The 25,614-nt window shown below is 39.4% G+C and overlaps 1 protein-coding gene across 1 annotated transcript in view; it reads right to left on the reverse strand.

Moving 5' to 3' along the window:
- Window positions 1-21,740, reverse strand: part of CSRNP3 (cysteine-serine-rich nuclear protein 3) — a 31,818-nt gene extending 10,078 nt beyond the window's left edge. The window contains exons 1-2 of the mRNA XM_009894602.1: window positions 21,728-21,740; window positions 15,920-16,090 (exon numbers count right to left, since the gene is read on the reverse strand). Coding sequence (XP_009892904.1) covers window positions 15,920-16,090; window positions 21,728-21,740 — 184 coding nt within the window. The remainder of the gene's footprint in view (window positions 1-15,919; window positions 16,091-21,727) is intronic.
- Window positions 21,741-25,614: the final 3,874 nt, after the last annotated feature.

A 25,614-nucleotide genomic window follows, 5' to 3' on the forward strand; every position in this document is an offset into this window, starting at 1 on the left:
GAAGCACATAAATCCCAGCAAAAGGAACTTCTTTCACAGTGTCACCTCAAAGACAGTGATCCACTGGCTTGCTCCTCTTCAAAATGCTGCAAACAAAACAACACGTTGTGTATGACAGCTGGGAGGAGAAAGCAGAGCCAGTCTCTCACAGGTCTACACACACTGTTACTACTCTGTCAGCACGGCTTAGCTGTAAGACATCTCCAAGCACATCCTTAAAGCATTGGATCACATTTGCAGAAACGATTCCTATCTCTTATAATCTAAAATGTGAGAAATTAGTGTTAGAAAAACTATAAAGGCAGTATGTTTAGTGTTTCAGACTGTCTCAGAAATTCACACCATCATCATCACAGAATAATATAGGAATAATGCTGATTAGCAATCAGATCCACTTTTTTTCTTTACCTTCATCCTTCTTTCTGCTGCCGTCTACTGAATACACATATGTGTCTATATATATTATAATTCTAATGTGCAGAATTTTAACAAAAAAATTACATCTAGTCTTTTTTTATTCCCTTCACACTTGGGCTCAGTTTTTCTTATACATATGCAGTGTCGTATGAAATGGATTTGTTTAAAAACAAATGCCAAATTTCAACTGTTAAATATTGTTCTTTTTTCTACGGACATTTAGTAACTCCTTCCAATGATACTGATCTACTGTTTCTCACTGGCAACAGTGGTGAGCCTTTAGAGAGAAAAAGAGAGACAAACAAAGATAGGAGGCACTCCTTGATTTTTAAAATAAGCAGCCTGATTTATTTGATTTATTGCAAAAAGGCAATAGGATGTTGAGAATGTAGATAATAAGTCACTGCTTTGCAGTTTACAGGCAGCAATTAGGCAGGTGTGAATGAGAGACCTAACTGCCAGAATTCAGGCAATAAAATGATTTAAAAGGTGCCTGACTGCTCTTGGAAGACTTGGAACCATTCTGTAAAAGCAGTAAGAGCAACATGATGTACACTGCTAATCTAAAGCTGCACCGTCTCTAGAGATTGGAAGCGCGTGGCCTTCAGCCTTGGTTTCGTAACAGGTCTGGTTTACTGTCACAGCTAATACACAGTTCATTCTCTAATCTAATTATATTGTGAAATCTTAATTACCACAAATGTAAAACCCCCAAACTTTTACATGATGTAATTCAGCCAAAAACAAAAAAGCATTATCTACCTACTGTATGAAAACCAAGTATATTAGAAAATACAGTCCTGTAACCAAATTACAGCCAGTACGCCCTACTGACATAATCATATAACTACTTGGGGCTCAGCAAAACATTGGAATATTAGTATTTTTTCTAAATACCAAGAAGCAGCTAGAAGTATGGTTTATTCTATAAATAACACGGACTTCTTCAGACATGCTGCAGGTATGTTAGATTATAAATATAAAGCAAATAAACAAACTCAGGTCCAATATCCACGTACACGGTCTCAGAGAAGGGTGTTCCAAGAAAGGTGTAGGATGTACATAGAGGAATCAAAAGACAAATTCCGTTACATTAGGCATGCTTAAACTTACATTCAAGTTTAGGCAAATCTCATATCAACAGAGCCTATCAAAAATATTTGTAGGAAGCTTCTATTAGGGGAAGAGAGTTATTTTATTAGAAGAGACTAGTTGATAGGGGTGTGTCAATTTTGCATGATATTAAATATTGTTTTAATATACTGTTCTTTTTCATATATGGCACAGTTTCAAAACAAAACTATCTTTAATAAAACCAATTTTTTAGAGTTTGGAAAATGGGGTAATTTTGATATTGTGACATTCTCTTTCAATTTAGCATGAAAACAAATACTCTGAGTCAGAACCTTCACTGCCTGTAAGCTTTTACACACAGGAAAGTGCATATTACAAAAATCCTGCTTCTGCTGAAGGAGGTATCTAAACCATTCTGGGATGTATCCAATTTCTGATATAACAGTATTGATGTTATTTGGATCTCGCCGCTATTTCGGAAGAAATATTGACAGCTACTGAAGGGCAAGCAGCTTTTTTACCAAGTAAAAGAACCAGCCACAAATGGAGTAAGAGATAAAACTATAGTAAAATATTAAAAGAAAGAAAAGATAGAAAGTTGATCTTAAAAATACGTATATATCCTGCATGAGAAAATAGATGGTAATTGTGCCTGTAAATTGCAGAAGTTAGCAAATGCCTTTGAATCTTCATCTGTAAACTTCGGTATCTTCCACATAAGGTCTACATTTATAGTAATTTGTTTTAGACCTCGGCTACAGAACTCCTGACATGGCTGCTTACTGGTAGGAATACCAAATGCTGCAATAAAAGTGCTTCTAGTCTGTCAATCTCTATCGAAGAGATACTACTTTCATACTACCTTCTATACATAAAGAATCACACTACTTCCTGTACGTAAAGAAATCAACCTTAAGTTTTATTCACACGCTACACGCTAATATTAATAGTTAAATGAAGCTAAGCAGAAGACTCTGTGATCTAATTACTTCCAGCGGAAAAAAAAAAAAGAATGTCATCTATGATAAAAACTAGATCACATGAACGAGCTTTTCCACTATGTGGATTTTTGGGGAGGGGTGGAGGTGCCCATGTGTGTGCTGTCAAAATTTAGAACATGAATTTCCTACATTGCCGTACATTTATGCCTAAAAGTGGCCAGCAAACTCTCTCAGTAAGACTGTAGTTGCCATGAGCTGTCGTAAAGAACCCATTAATGCATTTCTTCAAGTTTTTATAGTTCTTATCACTTTTAGCAATTATCAATGCCACACCATCAAAGTTGTTTCTTCAGAGTTTTTTTTAATATATCACTGACAAAAACAGTATTAAAATAGAATTAAGCTGAACATCAAGAAAACGCGGGCATACTGTACCTGCAACACCCCAGCACCATACACCTGTCTGGAAGACAGCGCAAGAGCTGACATGCATTTGTTGTAAACGTCAATAAAGTTCGTGGTTTTATTTATTAACTTTATAGTTACGAGTCAGACAAATTATATGATAATCTGTATAAGCAAACAAGCATGTAAACATTCAGAGCCCTCAGATTACCTGTGATTTTTTTTTTTTTCTGAAACACATCCTATCTTTTGGGTTTGCTTCTGTCTCACCCAAGAGCTTATTATGGGGAAGAGCTAAGGCTCTGTGAGTAACTACATAGTCATCTCTTCCATGTTACTGCTAGGAAGTAGTCAGAATATGTCCATATTTATGAGAATGTTGCTTACAAGAACAGATCAGGCAGGAACTGCAAAAGATTACGGGATTTTATTTGATTACCCAAAAGCAGAGGTTAGAGATGTCAGTGAGGGGACTGGAGAATTGCGACCACCTCAGCGGCCACCGAGGCCACGAAAGGAAGCACAGTCAGCACTGCAAAAGCACTATGTTCTTACTCTACTATACTTCCTAAAATCTCTGAGCAGAGGGCTGCCTTAATGTGACCTCAAAAAAAATTATTATTAGATATTGAATGGAAATGTTGAACATTTTCCAACATCAGGGACAAGGTGCTCCATAACTTATGTGGTCCTTTCACTTCAAGCCAACTACAACTCAGATTCTCAGACCATCTTATCACGAGTCATTAATAAACAATTAATGTTATTTTGCATGCACTGTACCTTAAATAGTACATTCAAATCGGTTGTAATTACTGCTAAGGACACTGCTTAACTCAAGACAGAGCAGAAGGACATACAAAATACATATTTTTGGATATATAGGAAAGCATGAACATATGCCCAGACAAAATTTACTGACACTAATCAACTAGTAAGATCCTTTCGGAATGAGGGACACAGATTGTGCAAGGCTTGCATGCCTCTTTGGAGTCAGTTTGCAGGGAAGCAAAAGCGCATAACCTAAAAATTTATCCATAGAGAGTGTAAACACCACACTTCTCCAGAAGAGCTCTAGTAACGGCTTCCTTGCTTGGCCAGTTTCAAAAAAGAACTGACATGCCATCTGCCTGTGTAACAAGTGATATCAGTGGATGCCACTATCATCTGTTCTGCGCAAAAAGGGCAACACTGACTCCAGGCAGAGTCTCTATGCAGAACTGTGATTTTTTAGCAGCTGCTGGACACACACGGTCAACAGGAACTAGAAGGTGGTTTTTGAAAATGAACACCACTACCTTGGGTCTAGCAGTCCATGGCATGCGAGGACGCCAAGGGGAATAGGAATATTCATCATCACCTAAAACTGTCCTACACGATCTTTAACACATTTATATACTACAAGTCTGATGGAAGGAATGGATTTTTTTCCATGGAAGGAAAAAAATACTCCTTTCTCATGTATTTAAACAATTAATACAATTTTTAGCTCTGTGTTTCAAGATTTTATGGAATTAAATATTTTTGACAGATACATAAGAACTGTAATGCATAAAATGTATCAATTATTAGACGGAAGGATGATACTATGAAGAACATAATTACCGCTACAGCATTATCTCTCAGAAAAGGTCACTTTATCTGAGCAAGGTCTTCAGACATAGATATCTTCAAACAGGACTTTCAGAATTCCTCATCTGAAACAGTATCAGTTGCTGAGATTTTGATTTTTAGCATTTGACATTTGAGTGGCTCAGTTTCCAGGTACAGCGGAGCAGAGCCCCAGTTAGTAACCTCCTCACGGAGTCAAGGCAGGTCCTGCAGGCTTGCCAGCTCCTTGCCAGCTCCTTGCCAGCTCCTTGCTGTGCGAAAGCAGCTGCTGCAGCTGCAGGGCTGTATCTGGACGCAGCGCAGCCCCAGCCGTGCAGCGCTCCACCCGAGCTGACAGCCACAGCACAGGCCGGCTGCACACAGACCATTTATGGCAAAACTGGCAATTGTCTATAAACAAAGGTGAGGCCAATCGAATTAAAGGAAAACTTTTAATAGCACACAGTTGTTTAACGCCAGCATGGTTAACGCAACCTGGAAACACAGCCTGCTCTTTGTACTTGCCCTTTTGCTGTCTTTGTTCATCACGTGCCTGCACACATACGCAGTAGGATGCGTTTATTCATCTTTTTCTCAGTTATTAACCTCTCCCCTTCATTACCATCCTCTTTATCCACAACAGTTATAATTTATTTCATGACTACATATGATATTTCTGCCATTTCTCTTTATGCATAATCCCTGGTTTATGCACTTCTCTGGCTATTGAACATACAAGGAATCTCTAACGTTTCCAAAATTTAAGAACACCTGTATGGCAAGCCAGAGACCTGCAGAATGCCTAAATGCTAGATATCAAGATTTTTTATTATAGCCCTTCAGTTTTCAATATTTCAGTAAGGTCCTTTTTCAGTTATTGACTATAGTACAGAATAGAGATAACTGTTTAGCAGTCATTCAAGAAATTGAGATTTCAGTGATTTATTCATAAGGCTGCACACCAACATGAAACAAGAAATTCAAGACAACCCTTTTCTACACATTACCACTCCCCCCACCACTCCTCCAAATTACACAGTTTAAGGCTTGACTCAGTAAGCCCGTTTTACCCAACCTGTGGTTTACTAGACACAGGGAGAACAACTGTCAAAAGATTACAAATAGAATAAACATACAAACATCATTATGGTTGTTCCCATAGGTGGTAAATTATACACATAGTTGAGGACCATCTCCTGCCTTGGGACACTAAGTCATCACTTTTATTACCATATTTTTTATTAAAATTCCCATTAAAATAATTTTTATTAAAATGATTATAATTTAAAATGGTAACATTTTATCTATCAAAACAAAAAGTACAATTTTTATCGCCCAGTGGCTAACAGTAACGCCATGCAAGAGGGTTTACCAGAAAGACTAAGTGTTCCTCAGATATTTTTTTTAAGCTTATAGGTACTTGATCAAGTGCATTAAAGGGATTTTTCCAGACACAGTGTGTCCCATATGTCTGTATGAAACAGGAGGCCCTACTAATTCATTTTTCAAAGCTACCCTAAAAATAAAACTTTAAGGTCAAAACTGAAGAAAGTATCAATGTAAAAAAAAAATAATACAGCTATCATGAAAACAACAATAGCCTTAAAAAAATAAATCTGTTCTGTAAAATAGCTTCCATGGCTGCTGTTCTTTCTCGCTTAGGCTGTCGTGTTGCATAAATCTCTGTCACAATGACGATTAATGGGAGAAGGCCAAATATTACGAATAGTGGTTTGACAATAAAACTTCCCTGTCAGATTAATCCTGGCTAAAGTATGTTGTACAAAGCATTGATCTGTGCTGGAATTCTGTCACCAAACGCACATAGCAAGTGAGGAAATACTTTCTGGGTATGGAGAAAGACTCCTCAATGAAGAAGGTAAGAAAAATGAGAGCCATTCAAGCCACATGAGGTTAGAGAATAAAGAAGGGCCTTTGTTCATCAACAGTTAATAAAAGAGAATGAAGCAATTTATACAGCAGAAAAGCTTAAACATATGTCTAGAGGAATGTGTGAATAGACAAGGGTGAAGAAAGATGTAGCAATACACAGATTTGTAACAAATCAGTGTCAATATTTTTGTAATATATTTTCATATAACTAGAACGCTATGGTTAGAGAGTGTCTCCTTAGCGTTGTGGTTATATGGAAGAAAATACCAAGTCCTGCTGCTTAGTTGCAAACAATGGTTACCTTCACCTTATTCCTACCAACAGGATCACAATGATTAAATTTTATTTGCAATACAGAAGGTAAGTGCAAAAAATTTTGTTTTCATTTTACATATTACTGGGAAACTGAAGAATTTTATTACTAGCTCATTTTCCACAGGTTATTCGAAACTATGTATCAGCAGCTCTCTAACTTCTAAAACCCCGTGTCCTTTCCTCTCCCTACGCCATACCAAGGTATTGTCAAAGCACAGAGTGGAAAGCTAGAAGCAGAGGAGTTTCCTACTGACTTCTGCACGAGCGGGTGAGCTGTTTATCTGCTAGTCCTTCCCACCCATGGGGACCAACAGAGCTAGGAAGTCCCCAGCCCAGACAGGCATATGGGGAAGACGCTGGCGGGTGCCGCCTGCACCCAACATCCCCAGCCAACGCCTCCTTCTAGAGCTGGTATAATCTGAAGCCGTTTCTGGTGCCCCTTCCTTCTCCGGCTGCATTTTCTGCTCTCTCCCCTGAGAATAACCATGATTTACCTATTTGTGAATTTGTGAAAAATTAAAGATGCAACCCCCCCAACTCTTTCTGCATTTGAAAAATCCAGGTTTTATCGCATTCATTCATAATACATTTCTTATGTCTTGCTAACAGATGTCGTCATGGGCCCATCCAACTCCCAAGAAAAGTAATTTTCCAAAGTGGAAAATCAATATTTGCGCTAGCAGTCCAGTGCATCCTTACGAGAATCATCTAAGTCTCATTTGTATATGAATAAATTGTAACTGATTAAATAGGCAGGCAACAATAATAATGTGCTAGCAGACTGAAACAAAGTTTTTATTGCTGTCACATATATATAATGTACTATATGGCCGCACTTTTCATTCACCTTTGAACAGCCTCATTTTGCTCTCTGGGCAGTGGCGCTACCGCCGTGTGAAACCTGTGAAAGACAGAGCACTTCCTTCTGTGCGTTTAGCAGCCAAAACGGAACCCAACCCCCCAACACACATGGGAAGAGACCCCACTGTGGCTGTATTCGTCTATAAAATGCAAAGTCTGCTTCCTAATTTTACAAAATTCTGATAAAAATAACATATTAAGCCCGTCATGTTTTTCAAACATTTTTAACTGACAAAACTGGTAGTTCTTTGATTACGAAACATAAATAATCTCACTTCTGGCCGAACTCCAAGACATAAGCACTTTCTTCTGCTGTCTCAGCTATTCTCCTGATGTCAAAGACACATTACAATAAATTTGAACCATATGGCTACCCGGCAGATTCCTAGCACTCTTGCATCGATGAGGGCAAAGCAATTCATTGTCACTAGTGCAGCAATATCTTAGGCACACGAAAATTTCAAAAAACGTGTATGAAGCAGCCTTTTGGATTAAAGTTCTATCTTAGACCAGAGGAAATGCTGTTTTTCTTATCCTCTGCTACCCATTTGTCTACATACTCTTAGTGCCACATAAACCACTATGGCAAGAAGGATTAACACCATTCTCCACCTGCTTCATGACTTTCCCACGCACAGTTTCATCAAGTTTAACACCACAGAACAGCAAAACCTAATCCATCACGTTAATCCAGGCCAGAACATCACTGATAAAAGCCAGCTCGCTTCGCAATCTTCATAGGAAGCAAAAACTTGGGAATAGGTCATACTCCAGGCGTTGCTTCTACCTCTGTCTCGTACCTCTCCTTCTATCCCACTGCTTCCCCAAAGATATTTTTCTAATAGTCTCCATACACTACATTTAAAAATTTAATCTCTTAACAATGAAACATTTTTCCTACTTGCTGGAAGTCCACATTAAGAGGAAATGCTGTGACATACAACACACCCTCACAAAGAAACGTGGGCTTGAGGGCAGGGAGGCATCTTCCGGAATAAATTCGAACCTGGAAGTTTTGAAGGGAATTGCAGACTCAGAAAGGCGGGAATTGAGTGGAAATCAGACAGGAATGGGACAATGCTGTGGAACAGCAACACGTACCCTAACAGCGTTTCTCTGCTCCTTCCTCTCGAGTAAAGCCAGAACCAAATTCACCTCACAGGAGGGGCTTGATGGGAACGCTTGCCTAATGCTACATTTATTTATGTCACATTTGAAAAGGTTTTTGAAAAATACTAGCTCATAGACGAGTTTGACACGAACAGGAGAGGTTTTTCATTCATACTTCAGTTAAACATTTTACTTCACTGTCAGAGTTTTGTCTAAAATCTCACAGAAATGTTAAATTCTTGGGATGCATGCTAAAAGCTGGAATTTTACTTCTAAAATTTCAGTGAAAGCTTTAAGTTTACTTCCTCAGCACCCTCTGTCTCCAGAACACTTTTCTGTGACATTCATCATACTAGTCCAGTTTCTCCGCTCTGCAAATACCATCAGCCTGCGGGGAGAATGGCAGACGCCTAACTGCTCTCTGCCTCACCAGCCACTCTACACGCCAGCTGCTGTTTCGTAGATGAGTATTTCTGACCTTGGCCCCAGCTCGGAACGGTGCGAGGAGGAAAGCCACTACTGCGGATCCTTGCAGGAATACCCATGCTAACAACTGTATTTGCTGGACTCTCCTAAGACACTACAGGCAATCCTTTGCCCCATCTTATGGCAGACTTCTGTGAATAGCCATTTGAAACAAACACAAATACCCATTTAGCTGTCCGTGACTTTGCATTTGCAAACATATTTTGCATATCTATCATGAACATCTTCAATAAATAAAAAAACTGTTTATATGTTACCTAAGCCAACATAAACATCACATAAGGCAAGACCTGTCCCTCTGTTTGTATAATATATGAAATGCACCAATTTAGAGGAGAAAATGTCAAAAATATAGAAGTAGAATTAGTTGCATAAATCCTTCTAAAAACCTGTGGGAACCTGCCTCCTAACCCCGCTCTACATTTTTTTTAAAAACTCCCTCTACAAAAGTCGTTATTCCAGATGAAAGACAGCAGGCAAGATCCTGTCATGGCATACCCTGCCCTGTCATTCTGTATGAGTGTTGAAGCAAAGACATTGCAATACATTTCACAGAATTTCTTTGCATTTCTTGGTTTTTACTGCCCAGATGAGCTGACTTATTTAAAAATCAAAACCAAGAATCTCTCAACCTGTTTGCATTTCACAATGTGAGTTAACAAACAATGACAAAAATGTATTCCTCATTAACAAGGAAATTCCAAGCCTGGTTGCAGGCGATATAAATAATTGCAAGATGTCATGAAAAAAGAATGCCTGCATTTAGCTACACCTTCTAAGTGTTTTCCCGCAATAAGCCAGCATCACCACTTTAACTCATTTAGATTTCTAGAATTAACCAGCACTTAAACATCCAGCTTAAGCTTAAAGCTCAGGTCATGCCTTGTGCTACTGACCTCACACCAAATAAAACTTTATCCTTTACAGAAAGATAATTTAAGAGAAGCTAGACCTTCCTAAGGATTTGGAAAGATTTGATACCTTCTTCCAAGTTCTGCATTGCCACACAGATGAGGCAATCTCAATGTTATTGACTCTAGAATATTCAAAACCAGTACTTTTAAGGGCCTACAGAATGGAGTGCAATGGGGATGTATTTTCAAATTCCTTGTTATCTTTAATGGTAAAATCGAGAGATGGCAAAAGCATTTAGGGCCCGAAGGGTTTTCTCAGAACCCTTACTGACCGGCCACATTCACCATGACCCTAAGGCATCCAATACTCTTAAAGACAGTACCTTAATTAGCAGAATGACATGACCTATGATTATGGCTGGCTGCAGGATCACCTTGCTAATGACAATGATAATGTTAATGGCAAGATACAGATAACTGATGGAGGATATGGATTAGACTGTGTGATGGTTCTGCCTCCTGTTGATCACCTTGTCAGATGAGCTGGTGCTGGAGATGTCACCTGCCTCTGCAGGTGAAGAAGAGAAGCCTCTGCAATAAAGGCATTACTCTGAAAGTTTCAGCCACACTGCACTTAAGTTGCAAAGGCAGAGGAAAGCAGCAGCTCCTCAAAGTATGTTTCTTAAAAGATGCATATCTGATTAAAGTGGTATGGGGAGCTTTTACCAGCAACAAAGTGCAAAACACAGGACTTGATGAGGTCTTCCCAGGTCTTTCAATTGCAAGCAATTCTGCGACTTAAATTTGGTTATTTTTCTTTATCAGAAAAACAGATCAAGCATTTAGGGGCAGGTACCTCCACAAGGCAGGAAGAATCCCCCAGACCTGAGCTGAAGCGCGGAACACAGAGTCTCTCAGCAGACACAAGTGCAGGAACTGTCGGGGCATTGTACTGACATCCTGAACAGCAATTCCAGTCAATGTGCTGTGGAGCTGATGAAACACAGCAGCGGGGTGCCCTAGCTCAACAGGGCAATTTAAAGGAGCTGAAATGGCATTCAGTGTGCTCCTGCCCTGTATTCCATGTACTTCTAAGGAAAAAGGGGAAAAATATTCTTAGTCCTGACTAATAGTGTATACGCATGGTGAGACTGCTACCTGAAGATAAACACCCCTCTTTCTGATATGGAGGAGGGGCCGTGAAATGGGACAGGTATGTGGCCTGGTTAGTGATACGCTTGGGCATCCATGACTAATGGCCTGCTGGATCATACTGAAATGACCTCAGTAGACTGCACATGAGTCAGGGCAATCCCAAGCAAAAATACAGGCTGGGCAGAGAATGGATTGAGAGCAGCCCTGAGGAGAAGGACTTGGGGCTGTTGGGTTGACAAAAAGCTCAACATGACCTGGCAATGTGTGCTCGCAGGCCAGAAAGCCAACCACATCCTGGGCTGCATCACAAGAAGCGTGGCCAGCAGGTCGAGGGAGGTGATTCTGCCCCTCTAACTCCACTCTCATGAGACCCCACCTGGAGAACGGTGTCCGGCTCAGGAGCCCCCAACATAAGAAGGACATGGACTTGTTGGAGCAAGTCCAGAGGAGGGCCATGATCAGAGGGCTGGAGCACCTCTACTATGAAGACAGGCTGAGAGAGTTGGATTTGTTCAGCCTGGACAAGAGAAGGCTCTGGGGATATCTTATAGCAGATTTCCAGTACCTGAAGGGCACCTACAGGAAAGCTGGGGAGGCACTTTTTACAACGTTGTGTAGTGACAGGATAAGGGGTAATGGCTTCAAACTGGAAGAAAGTGTATTTACATTAGGTATCAGGAAGAAATTTTTCACTATGAGGGCATGAGACACTGGCACAGGTTGCCCAGGGAAGCTGTGGATGCTCCATCCCTGGAAACGTTCAAGGCCAGGCTGGGTGGGGTTTTGAGCAACCTGGTCTGGTGGGAGGTGTTGCTGCCCATGGCAGTGGAGTTGAACTAGATGATCTTCAAGGTCCCTTCCAACTCTAACCATTCTAAGATGACTAAGAAAGTAAGTAAAAAAGATGGTATATCTGCCAGTAGTAATGAAGGCACTCCATCACCATTTGATAAGAGATTTAAAAATGTGCAATGTGTATACCCACACATACCTGACTGAGAAAATACTGCATTTATTTATCTTTTGGTTATGAACCTGGTAACAGTTGTCTACGCTTTATGGACTGTAATTTCATTTCCTGACTCAGAAAAAGATGCTTTGGGATCTAGCATCTAAAGGCTAGGGATTTTTTGTTGTTGTTGCTGTCTTGATTTATTTAAATGGATATATTGTTAAAGAAACTCTGTACTTATCCCTGTGTAGTAATCACAATGGATAGCACTTAGGGATGTCTCAGTCATGTTTTTTCTGCCATCACACTACAGGGTTAATTGTTGAGATCAAAGCTATCTTCTGGTGGTTGTGCCCCACCTGAATGATCCACAGCAGCTGTGTGCCTCATTTAGCTGGCAGGTTAAACTGACCTTAAGGGTAATGGAGCAGGATATCTGAAAGGTTCTTGTTTATCTGACCCAATACATATTGTTTCAAGGGTTGTGTAAATACTGAGATGCATCAGCTATTCTAGATAGATTTATACGCAAACTGCCAGCTTGCTGAAGCACTGAAAGAGTTGTAGCTGCATGTGATTAAAAAATTACCCCTTTGTCAGGTCAATTAGAAAGGAAAATAAGACTTAAAGGACCAAGTTAGGCTTTTTTTAAAAGCTCAGTTAAAGAATTAACATATAGATCTTGGTCTTGACTGCAAGTCACCACAACCTGCACATTTCCAGTCAGTAAAAGAGAGTTTATACTGAACTTCGGATTTACTTATATGGAAATGGACCATAAGGAATACAGTACACAGGATCAGACAGTGTCTCACAAAGTAGAAAAGAAAACGGTACAAAGTGTCAGGAAATAGCTTAGAAAGATAACCTCCACCAAGGAGGTACTCAGGCTTGTAACAGAGGCAAGGAATCTGGCCAGCCTTTCCTCTGCACTGGCTCTTTTCAGTCTGTTTACTGAATAAGTCTCACAGAACTCTTCCTTGCCATATGCCCTTAAAAGTAGGGATTCAAATATTCAACGTTGGAAAGCTTTTATATTTTGGGAGACGAATTTGTTTAAAGAATGAACAAAACACCTTGCAGTGTACACTGTTAACAGTTTTGTTATTGTACAACACATCTGCATGTAGTGTTCAAGTGAGCATCACTCAGTAGCTCTGTTAAGACACCTGTATTCATGAGATACGAATATTGACAATTTGCACATATTCTGCTTTGACAATACAAGGCCAAGCACCTCAGTAGGATCAGTTAATTTTTTATCACTTCCTAGAACTCAAACTAAGTGTTTTCAAACGATATTGTTTGAAAAATGTGAAAGTTTTTTTTAAAAAATAATTTAAGTACAAACAAAGAAAAGTGCTCCTGCCCTGAAGAGCATCCAACATCACACACACAACTGATGTCAATCAACTAATACAAACCAAAATGAAAATAAATCCTGTGTGCATAAAAATTTCACCAATTGTCCAATTAAAACATTCTTTCGAGAATTAAGGCACATGAAGACTCAAGAAAACGTGAGAAGAATAAAACAAAATAAAAATCCAATCTCAACAAACCCCCTGTTTTTTCTAGAGGTAGTCAGTTATCAAGTTAAAAACATCTTTCAGCATTCGCCAAGTATCTTTACTCCTTTACATTTATTTTAAATATAAACATGATTAATTTTTATTGCAAACACAAATTAACTTTTACTATCATACACATCGTCGCTAAGACTCGCCTTTTTAGTGCAGAGTTGCTCTTATATATAGCAGCTGTGCCTAAGCTAGCTAAGTGATTTTTCTAACGTTGGTAGATGTTGATTGTGCAAACATGTAAGTAACTGATATGCTTTAATATTAAGAAAGAAGAAGGTGCAAAATCTCACTTGCAGCATTTTAACAATAAATTAACAAAATTTGACTTTCCCATCAGATGCAACATGGAGTGTCCTTGGTAAAGTTACAAAACAATGAGGCACACTACAAGAGAGTCTGCGTGCAAGATGCAAGTAACTAGGTAGGGATAAAACCACCTTTCCATTCTGTACTTCATCTGAGCATCAACCTTCTCTGTTTTCTTAACAAAAAAATATCACCTTTATCAAGCTCCTGCAAGTACACCATATTACAGTACGAGCAAAGCAGAATATCAGACACTGAAAGATGTCACGTTCCAGTGGCATAGAAACTAGTCTCCAAAACTCTTGGCCTTGAGGACCTTGAGATTTGCCTATTCAAAGGCAGCACCAAGGCCACCTGTTCAGTTATTTTCTTTCCAAACTGGTATTATATAATACTGAGATTACTGCATCTATACTAAAGACAGTACTTTTTAAAAAGTAGTATCAATGCACATGCAAACAATTTACTCTATTTCCATATCACCAACTGATATATATGTATTTTTAAAAAGTTAATATGTACAATTTCTATATATGTGTGCACACATATAAACATTTATTACTCTAGCCACAAATATCTCAATTATATAGGTCATTAATCATAAGTCTGAAATACTATAGTTTCCCTTACAGATTTTATTCAAAACCTAAATTATTTATTTTGTCAACTTCAAAGCTCATTGTTACATGCATGTATAAGTTTCTCCCTTAGACTCCTTTGTGTTATCTGTGTATTCACAATAAAATTGCTGTCTCCTATGTGGGTGGCAATGACTGTTTGATGTAAAAGGACTGCTTTCAGTCTATGATGAATGATCAACTAAGTCCTTAAACAGATGCAAAAGTTAAAAGATTAGCCTGCAGATAATATTATCACCAAGCTATTTCTTAATACTACAAAAGAGATTTACTGGGTCACTTACTCCTTTGTGGCCTTTCAATAAAACAGGTCCCCTGCTAGTACTGCATCTTAAATATAACATACCACATCAAGATTGCTCCATGTAAACACATTTGTAAAGTTGTGCCTGTGTAACCCTTTGCACAGGAGTGCTCCATACCAGAGCAAAGAGGATTCAGACCCTCATATCCAAACCCTTGCTCAAACTGCACAGCGGCATTTGGTAGACGAATCAGTTATAAGAACATTCATATCACATGCTACAAACGTGATTTCTAGGCACAATCTAAACCACAGGATCACATAGTGTGCGGGCAGTGGTGAGGAGCCTCACCTGCTCCTTGGCCCACAGACTTAAGAAAACAGCCTTATAAGCACTAACTCCAGGGGGGAGATCCATATGCAACAGAGTTGAAACAGGCAAAGCCCTGCTTTTTAAAACCTGCAGTTCACTATCAAAACAGTATAACCACCTAAAACAAGTATCATAAACTACAAATATAAACCATAAATTCATTCTTCTGAGATATATATGCTACATATATCGCTTTGCTAAATTAAAACCAAATTCTTATCTTTACATAAAACCATTGCTGAGTACAGAGACACCCTCCCCTATGTGTAGAAAGTATCGTAATCATCTGTGCCGCACACGATGTTCCTCAATTCCAAATAAAAGAAAGCTTATTATTTTCTTTGGAGAAGAACTCTCACCAATACAATACTGCAGATAGCTGTCAGCTGCACTACACTTATCTAAGGAAAATAAACTTATCTAAAGTGCCTTCCCTACAGTACCTGTTTGAAATACCTTAAGTACAACTCCCAACACTAACTACAAACAGCTACATAATTCAAATAGTAAACAGGTAAGGACTTCCAAGTGATTTCAAATTTTTACAATGACAAATAGTTTTACATAGTTTGCAAAATTGTTATGAGCAAGTCACAAACTGAACACCACAGAGAGTCCATTTTATCATCTGTTCAATTTAAAATCGTGTTTATCTAACCATAAAATATAATTTATTTTGAGGAACAGGAAGAATTCTTTAGATGAACCACTTCAGTACTTACGGGTAAAATGATTAGAAGTGGATGGATTGACACTATCACCACTGTCAGCACTTTCACTGCTAGAAATGTCATCATCTGATTCCCACACACAGGGACAAGGTGAGGTGCCATCAACTTCTTCAAACTTCCTCTTTAAAATTCCACTCATCGCTGCAATGCTGTCACATGCACCTGTAACAGGAACAGAGGCAATGAGGCACTGAAACATCCAACTGCAGAATATGCAGTCATAATCTCCAAAGTAATTTTTACTTAGAAATATCAATAAGCTGCCACTTCTGGTCTTGAATAACCATTTAGTATGAAACTAAATATAATTAATTAGGAGACTGAAGCCATAGGAAAGAAAAAAAACTACATCAAAAGTCATACTCTAACTTGACGTGTATGGAGATGGTTATATTGCTATAGTAATGTGTAATGGATTGCTTTTGGGAAGTATTTTTCCTATTCTGATGTTGATAGCATCCCCGATTTCTTGATTATGTTTTGAAATTTCAAACAAGGAAAAAACGGGAGTTTCTTTGCAAACACTCTCACTTGGTCCCTCCCTTGGCTGCCACAGGAGGAAGAAATGTTCACAATCAGGGATGAAATCAAGTAAGAAGAAATCATTCTGAACACTACAGTTCCCATTACCAAACATATGTGATCTAATTAGTGTCAATGTCACCCCTGTAAGAAATCCATCTGATAATTCTAATATTATGAACAGATAAAAGACAATGAGGTCACAAAGACTGTATAACAAGTTAGTGCTCAATAAATGCCTGGAATTCAGAAATTCCTCACTCCAGTCAGAGACACCAATCGCCTCCAAAACACTCTCCTTCCCACGTTAAGAAATGAGATACCTAATATACTCCTGAGGTTGAGCAGAAGATTATAAAACAAAGTATCCAAGCAGAAATTTACCAGCAGAGGTAGAAATATAACATGAATTGCACGTAATTAAGGAGAAAGTGTACCCGTAACTAACTGAGGAGAGATCAAGGACAGCTGGAGCTTGCTCAGAGGACACGCAGCTGCCACCACGCCGCCTGCAGCACTGCAGAGGCAAGCAGTGCTGATAACTTATCCAGGCAAAAAGTTTGCCTTGGATTGATGACATGCTAGACTCACTGAGTGGGACACACAACCTAGCACTATCAACTTACCACTGAAAGCAAGAAAAAAAATACAATTGCATTCCTCACTGAAAAAGAACTTTTTACCTCCCTGTAGCTACCTTAGGACTCATTAATTGCGAGCCAGCTGCATTCTGCTCCACCCAGGAAGCTGGACTAGATAACCTCCAGAGCCCCCTCCCAACCAACATTTCTATGTTCATACGTTTTAAAAAAAAAAAAAAATCCGTCAGGAAGCTAACATAAGCTGGCCTAAATGACTACTAGTACGTGAGGCAAGGTTCAGGCAGAGACTCCAGTACTGGCCATACTGTTTAACAATTAGCACATTTCAGAGCTTTGGCCCGGGCCACCTCACGCTCTCCTGGATAACGCAGGATGAAGCAGGTGCCAGAACCATTCCCAGCAGGCAGGCTGGATGAGGGCACCTGGGTTTTGGCAGAGGGCTGACAGCTTAGGCACTGCGGACGAGAACAGTACCCTGCCACTTGGCAGCAGATGCCAGAGAACACTGTCCTTAGCCTGCACCTTTCTTATCTTTCTAACTAATACAGAGGTAGTCTCAGTGATGCAGCTGCTATGTTCTGACCCTGTAAGCACAGCACTTCAGTAGATCCTCTGCTATCTTTGCTCACGCTTGGTTTAGTACCAAGTATTTTCAATGTCTCCTATGCATCCTATAGCTCTCTTCAAGCCCCAGCAGCAGTTTTGTTCCTGGAAAAAGCAAAGCGACAGCATGAAGAGGTTCGCAACCAACTTTTGGCTTTAAATGAAGCTAGAACAGGATAAGGGTGGGTATGTGAAGCTGAGGGCTAAAAAAAAAAATATTAAAAAAATTGATAGGCTTACCAGGTTACAGAGCCTCTAGGACTAATTCAAAATGACAATTCAGCAAACATTAAAGTCTGTCTACAGGAAATCCTAGGACTGAGGTGGCAAGAATCTCATGGTTTCATCCCAGTGCAACAGAAAGTTAGTTCTAATTATGTGGTTTGCTTTGCTGACAAAGCATTTTACCTTGTCTGCCAGCTCCTAAGCACAGCAGGAGGGAGTTATGGGCAGGTTTAAACTTGCCTTTGTAAGTCAAAACTAGAAGTTACAGATACATTATACAACATTTTTATGGTATTATTTAATTACAAGGACTAGGACAGAAGTTTTATAATAAGGGAGTTCATTCACCTCTTAGGATGCAAAAGCTCTGAGAAGCACATACACGATTGCACCAAGTTTAATATCCTGTCCCCAGCAGTAGTCAGTATTTAACGCTTCAGTGGAAAGCAATGGGATGAGAAATCCAGCCACAACCACTGCAGATACATGGCTCTGCTTCCTCATCCTTGCAGTCAATTTCCCCTAAGCATAAGGCTGAAATGTTGCTATACGACAGCGTACAGCCTCTTATAAATTCATTTGACTTGCTCTCCTGAGGCAACAAGTTTCATATGAGTTTACTGGGGGGAAAAAGCCCACAGCAAAAGACATTTCCCAAAACTATAGCTACAGACCCTTCAAAATCACAGCAGTTGCAGTCTTTATGATGTTTTGGACAGTAAACAGCAGCAGAAGCACGCCAGTGTCTAGCAGCATGCTGTACTAGACAGAACTCCACACATACAGGCACTCCCTGCAAAGCGGAAACAACTGAAAAGATGTTACTGAGATCTTCTTGCTGTTTTATAGTGGTATTTCTGTTTCAACCCCCAGTAGCGATTATCTTACAAGGGAGGTGCAGTGCATCTGCTGATCCTGTTCGGAATTAGGAAATGCCTGTAGAGTTGGGGGGCTATGCAGAGAGGGAATGGTGATGGAGATGCAAATGGACTGCAGCATCAAGTTACTCATCCCAAAGCTGAGGAGTCTGTCCGACTGCTGCAGTTGCCAGAAAGCACCCGGCATGTTACTGCCCACGCTCCCGGCCTCACAGCTGTGCAACCCTTAGCAGCCTGCCTCTGGGCAAGTCCCCAAAGCAGCACAGCCTCCTGCTGACACTATTCCGCTTTTAATGTGGTAACTAAAGTGTTCATCAGTCAGAACAAGGAAAAGAAAGTGAGCAAAAAACTGTGCAGGTCTGAAAACACTTGTGCACTCAGTCACTGTTCCAACAGATTCTTCCCAATTCTGAGTTAATGATTCCCAGAACAAGACATGGATTTCCATCAGAAGGTATCCAGCTCTTGACAGTAACATACAGGGAGCACTGGTCCCTGACACAGTTATCTTGAATCTGCTCTGGGAACTGGTGCCAGATTCCCTAGGGCTGGAAAACAAAGGCGGGGGGGTGATGTGCAGTTTTGACAGGTACACATTACCACGCAACACAGTACAGCCACCACCAGTCACAGTTACACCTGCTCAGTCTACCCCTGCAAGGGCTCAGGGGCATACAAATGGCTGATTACTGCCCATTGACTGAGAAACAGCTGCTTTCAATTGAGAAACCAGTAACTTTTAAATTACTCCAGTGCCCTTGTCTTTGACCCCTCCTCTGATCAAAACCCCTTTCCTAGAAGGCTCTGCCCATCTGTCACCAAACTGTCGTCTTCAAAGGCATGTGAGTTTTTTCAGGGTCTCACTTTCTCACTTTGAAGTTCCCTTAGCATAAAGGCCGCTTCTTGCGCGTACCCAGAAGTTACAGAGATTTGAGATGCCTGAATAACTTAATGTCCAGGTCTCCCTGAGAGCCTGAAACTTGGTGTTCTTCCAAGCAAGGTATCTAAGAACAAAAGGAAAATGGAGCACGAGTGCAGAGCATGTTGAGAAGGAAAAGGGACGGAAAGGTTGGGCCAGGCCCAAAACCATGAGTGAGTGATTGTGTACCTGAAGGCTGGTAAATACAGTACAGCACTTGGCATTCTACCTGTACCCTTTGGACTATGAATCTTGGCATTATTTTCTATACAGTGAAACTATCTCCACCTAAGCAGAGGACTAAGGTGCTCTCCGCTAAGCTATAGCTTAGAAGCAGCAATTACTAAACAACAAATTCAGCTCTCGAGCATCCTGGTGAGTTCCTTAGCTGTTAAACTACTGTGTAAATTACAGGAAACCCATTCAGCAGCAGATCTTTACAAGAAAGATGCTTTGAGAGAAAGAGTGACCTATGCTCTGTTCTCTGGACTGTGACTGTGGAGCACAGGAGCTTCGATAGCAAACAGCTGAGCTGTGGTTCCATGCTGAAGGGTAACCACCCGGATACTGGGGATTAAAACATTTAACTCTCAAGCATCTAACCTCTAATTGCCTTGCTTCTTACTTCATTAAGGGGATGGGACTTAGGGATTAATCCTGAAATCTTACTCAGATGTAAAACACCTGCAGTCCTCAATGACCACTGCCTAGCCTTGCTAGATAAAAAAAAAAAAAAAAAAAAAAAAAAGTAGTTCAGCTCAAAGAGAGTCGTTGGAAGGACAGGGTATTTTACAGCCATCTCAATGCTGCTAGGGAACGCATGCTCCTCCCTACAGTATGTTGCTGGACCTCCACATCAGTGAATGAGTTCTGCTGGCACTGTAATTTTGCCTGGTTTTCAAACACAATGGGATTCTGATCAATTCTAAAACACTTTAAAAGGAAACGTTTGAAAAACAAAGCAGATACATTAAATAATAGGATCTCTGGGGGAATGATAGCTTGGCTTGTTCATTTTCAAAATTCTTTTTCCGAACATTGATCCCTCTCCCCTTCAATAAAAGGCAATCGGATTCCTTTAATTTATCTTCCGGCCACCTTAAAATCAACTTGGCTCTCTTAACACCCTTAATTGCATCTTTAAAACAGTATGTTTGCATATCACAGCTAAAATAGTGTGAAGATTACAATTTAAATATTTAGACAGAACTTCCCCATCAGGAAATATACCTTATACGACACAATGCTTGCTTTAACTGAGAAAGCATTAACACTTGGAGTTAGAGTGACGCAGTATTTAGTCGTAGCCTACACGCTTTATTTCAAACATATTTCCAGCCATTATGACTTCAAACGCGGAGGAAGTGAAGTGTAAGTGTCAACAATGAGACTGCCAAGGGGATGGTCAAAAGAAATGGCTACAACAATTTAAATGGCTAAATAAATATAGGCTAAAAGTCAAGTCAAGGGTAAAGATATAAATTCATACTGCCTCTGGCAGGAATCAATTATGTTGGCTACTCTGACCTCTAAATATGTTCTTCTGGAAAGGGGAACATGAAGAGTTTGCTCTTATTCTCTCACATTTTACCCATTGTCTTTCATCTCATTTGCAGGTTTCGTATGTACCTTCACGTATGTTTAAACTTTGCAAAAATATTTTAAAAGTGAAAAGAGACAAAATGGTTTATCTCTGCTAAAAAATAATAATAATTAAAAGAAATCTTTCAACTACAGTGGCTTAAAAGCACTCTCACTCCCAAGAACTTTAAGGAAAAGACTTGAAATTTTTTAGTGGAGATATCTCTCAAATGTCAAAGATGTGCCCGAACACGTGCAAATTTGCCTAAATTAGTCAGTTTTTGAGAATGGCAATAAGGACTGAATAAGAGCACAATGGAAGAGGTAAAATTGGAGACAGAAAAATTGAAGGCTTAAGTAAATGGTTATAAAAAACCTCCTTTCCTATAGGAGTTGGACTCTGATCCCAAAACAGTGAATTTCAAGTTTCCTTCACTGTTTAAGAGAAATATAAATGAAATAGCAAAGCCATGAGCTCTCATGATCACTGAGGCCAGTTATAAAGGAGAAGTTAAACAAAGCAGATATAAAAAAATGCAGGCGTCCTCGAAACAGTGTTACAATGCAGCAGGTATTCATTCATCTGTGCTATGTGTCTGAACATATAGCTAAGGATTTGCATTAGCTCAGCTCACTTCGAACAAGCCAGCACAACCAGCAGAAGCAGATCAGTTGTACCAACAGACCCAGCTTCTCAGCAGAACTAATTTGTGAAGCAGAATGCTGCCCTAATACAGTTAGACCACTTGCAGTACTCTCGCGAAATATATTCTTGGCTTCAACAGCCATCTCTGAAGTGTAAATACACATTGCTTTGGATAGCAAAACAAATACACAGTAAAGGGTCATAAGATTGCAAAAATGATGCTATTTGCCAATTATTCATTGCTTAGCTCTGCAAATTTTGTTGCTCTAACACAGGTTTTCTTTTGTCACACACTGGTAAACTTGAATTATGTATACATGTTTAATGTAGATGTTTAATATTCCTTAACAAATATTGTTAATAAGAATTCATTGCATAGGTAGCATGAAAAAAAGGTCTTAGCTTATTATGCACCAAATCCTGAGATATTAAAGAACTGTCTGTGCACAGCAAGCAGCCATTTGCGTTTTAGTATTGCTGCAGCGTTATACAATAGGCATGCTCAGCACGTTCCCTAATGGAGACCGTTTCAACTTTCCTCTCCTTAATTCAGCGTTCAAATTCCAGCTTGGCGAATGATTTTGTCCAACCCGATGCCTTTGTCTTATCACATCCACCCAAGAAAAGGCACAGCTGCAGGAATACCTTCTCCTATGCCTACGCAGGCACTGACACAGATCTAGGAGCTCCAGGAGCCCCCAGATTCTCAGTGAGGGAGAACACGGAAACTGGTGTGGAGCACCTGATACTACAATGGTCAGATCATGTTCTTCCAACTTCAATAATAAGTCATTTAAAACTTATGGTATGAGCTTGGTTCTTTGCATCTCACAACTTACAAGCAACCAATCAAAAGATTTGGGGTTGATCGGCTTTTTATTTTTACCTTTTTCTTTTCTCTTTTTTTTTTTTTTTTAAACGCCAAAACCATAAAAATCTCCTGTAACATCTTGTTTTTGTCTTTGTAATAAATGTTAAAATTAGAAAGAACATCACTAACCCAATTCTCTAATACCCTCACAGGGCTGTGTGCGTTTTTAAGACACCAAATAAATATTTGGCACAGCTATTAGCAGCAGCTTGGTGATAGACTGGATTCTCTGGTAGCCCAAATCACTTCTTGAAGAGGTTACTCTGTGGCTTTTTTCTACTGGGAAGCTGAAAGATAATAGTAGAAACTAAACAGCAGCTCAAAAATACCAGAAAACCTAATTTTTTCTTTAGCAGAAATAGTTGAGGAAGAGTGTAGGAAACAGGCCCATATAAGCAAAAACAATTTTGATCAGTAGGAGCCGACATTCAATCACCACCAATTAAATGAACATAGCTCCATGGCATGAGAGTAAAATCATGACTTCATTCAAGGCTTGGCCTCAAATGAAGCCAAAATTAGTAAAAAGATCTTTAAGTGCATCTTTCTCCCTGGAGAATACAGTCAATAAAAGTATTCGTACTGGAAAATATACATTATTAATATCTACTGGAAGGCTGTGATGTTTTGAAACTACTACCTTCAAAAATAGCTTTATGGCTATAGTAATTCAAGCTTTCTGTCTAAATCAAGGACAACGTATAACCAACATATAATGTTAAAATCTGCAGGTTTAATGCACACCCAGGACTGTCCTAACTAGACATTCAGGCCCACAAAAAATAACACTTAAAAATAGACGTAAAATTAATATATGTTTCTATTATTAGCTTTTTAACTTTTCACCATACATGGTGTATCTATTCAACCAGGAAAATCAATATGTTTGTTTAAAAAACACTAAAGATTTTTAGCAATAATTATTTCAACAATAAACACTGATGCAGGAAACTCACCAAAAAAACCCACCCCAAAAACCTATCACGCACAACAAATTACTGAATGCAGGAAATAGTGAACTTCTACAACACAACAACTGATAAGATTCCTCCTGCCGCTGACACATATGTAGAGTGTTGACAATTCACCTTCTCTTCTAAGAACTGCACAAGGTAAAAATAAGCTACTCCCTTATCAGCTAGAAAATACAAGTAGAATTTCATTTCAAGTTTACAAAAAAATATTCTTAGAAACGAACAGAAATTGATTCTTTATAGATTTGCATCTTCTGGATGGGATTACCTGAGGCACAGTAGGGGTCTGGTTCATTGATAGTCTTCCCCAGGGTCGTGGCGTTTAATGCATTCCTCTATGTGGTTACTTTCATAATCAGAGATTTAGTCATTGTGCAATTATTTTTTTTCACTTCTGTGAACTAACAGTCTCTCTCTTTTCCATCTCACCACCCATTTGTACAATACTTGAAGAAGATCTACTACTTCTCTTTCAAGCTCAGGTGAAATGAGGTAACGGGTTAAAAAAAAAAAAAGGAAAATATGATAGCTATATCAGACAATATGATAATCATAGAGAAAGCCTAACTGCATAAGCCTAATTTCCTTAAGAAATCTGTCAAAAACATCAGCTATACTAATATTTCAAATTCCCAAATTTAGTGACCACAGTATCATAGAATGACATGGTTGATTTTTATGAAGAGGGACAAAACGTGTACCAAATCACTTCTCTGTAAGCCAGTAGTTGTCTCAGTAATATCAGTAACTAACCTCAAAAAGGTAGGATATTTAAAGTGTGTATTCAATTACAGCCAGTCTTTCCAATAATAACTTCATCCTTTTGGCCGGCAAGAATTACACACGCATAGGTCCTTACTCACCTGGTGCGTGCATACCTTTGTATACTTGACATAAAGGCATAAGAAGGAAGGGTACATGGTGTTACCACAGCATGAATGTGTACAGCTACAGACCACAGCAAGCCTGACTATTCTATGACTCTATGACCTAAAATTAGATCTTGATCGTGTTAAAATTGAACGTTCACTCTCTTCTCTTTTTTGTAATAGTGAAGAAAATCTGGAGTTTACGGCTGCAGTGACTTGGCGTCATAATAAATATGTCTAAAAATCCCTTTCAGTTCACATTATAATTCAAAGCTGAAAACTATTCCAGAAGGCTGACAGAAGAGCTGCAGGTCTAATAACAAGTATGTAGCCATCCAATTCCCAAGGCACTCTTGTCACCGAGACAGTGATGAATAGAAACTAAGCAGCTAGCCCATTCCCATAGCATTGCCTGACTTGTAAGCACCTTATGACCATTCAACGACATCTCAGCCAGAGGACTCTGCTGGGACAAAATTAATTATCTGCCCTATGCTCTCCTAAAAAGAACTGCTGTGAAGGTATGTGGCTTACACTTTCAACCCAAGGTACTTTTATTTGATATTTTTTAACGATATTTTGCTTTATCAAATCTCTGATTATTCTGTCTTTTCCGGGGAGCTGAAATGAGAAGGTCAATACTCTGCAATTTTCACTTTCCCATTTTATTGTTAAAAGATGTTTGTTTAGACATGAAAGTGGGTGAGGAGGGCATAATGGTAAACAACAGAGCCACTTAATTGAAAGCTACAAAGTTAAACCTTGGGCTACTCTGAAAGTGAATGGTTCAATAAAGACTCTGGTACTACAAGAGAGCAAAACAATGGCATCTCTTCCGAGCACTCCAAGTCGCCCCAGAGTCATGGGGTTTCCCTCCCCCCCAGTAAAATACTTGAAGACAAAAACGTTTGCTTGAGAATAGCCTGCTCAGCTGTCACAGCTCATGCTGGAAGTAAGGACTCCTATCGTTTGTTGTCCACACTAAAAACAATTAAT

This window comes from Charadrius vociferus, unplaced genomic scaffold (genome assembly GCF_000708025.1).
Source record: "Charadrius vociferus isolate BGI_N301 unplaced genomic scaffold, ASM70802v2 scaffold161, whole genome shotgun sequence".
Classification (NCBI taxonomy): domain Eukaryota; kingdom Metazoa; phylum Chordata; class Aves; order Charadriiformes; family Charadriidae; genus Charadrius; species Charadrius vociferus.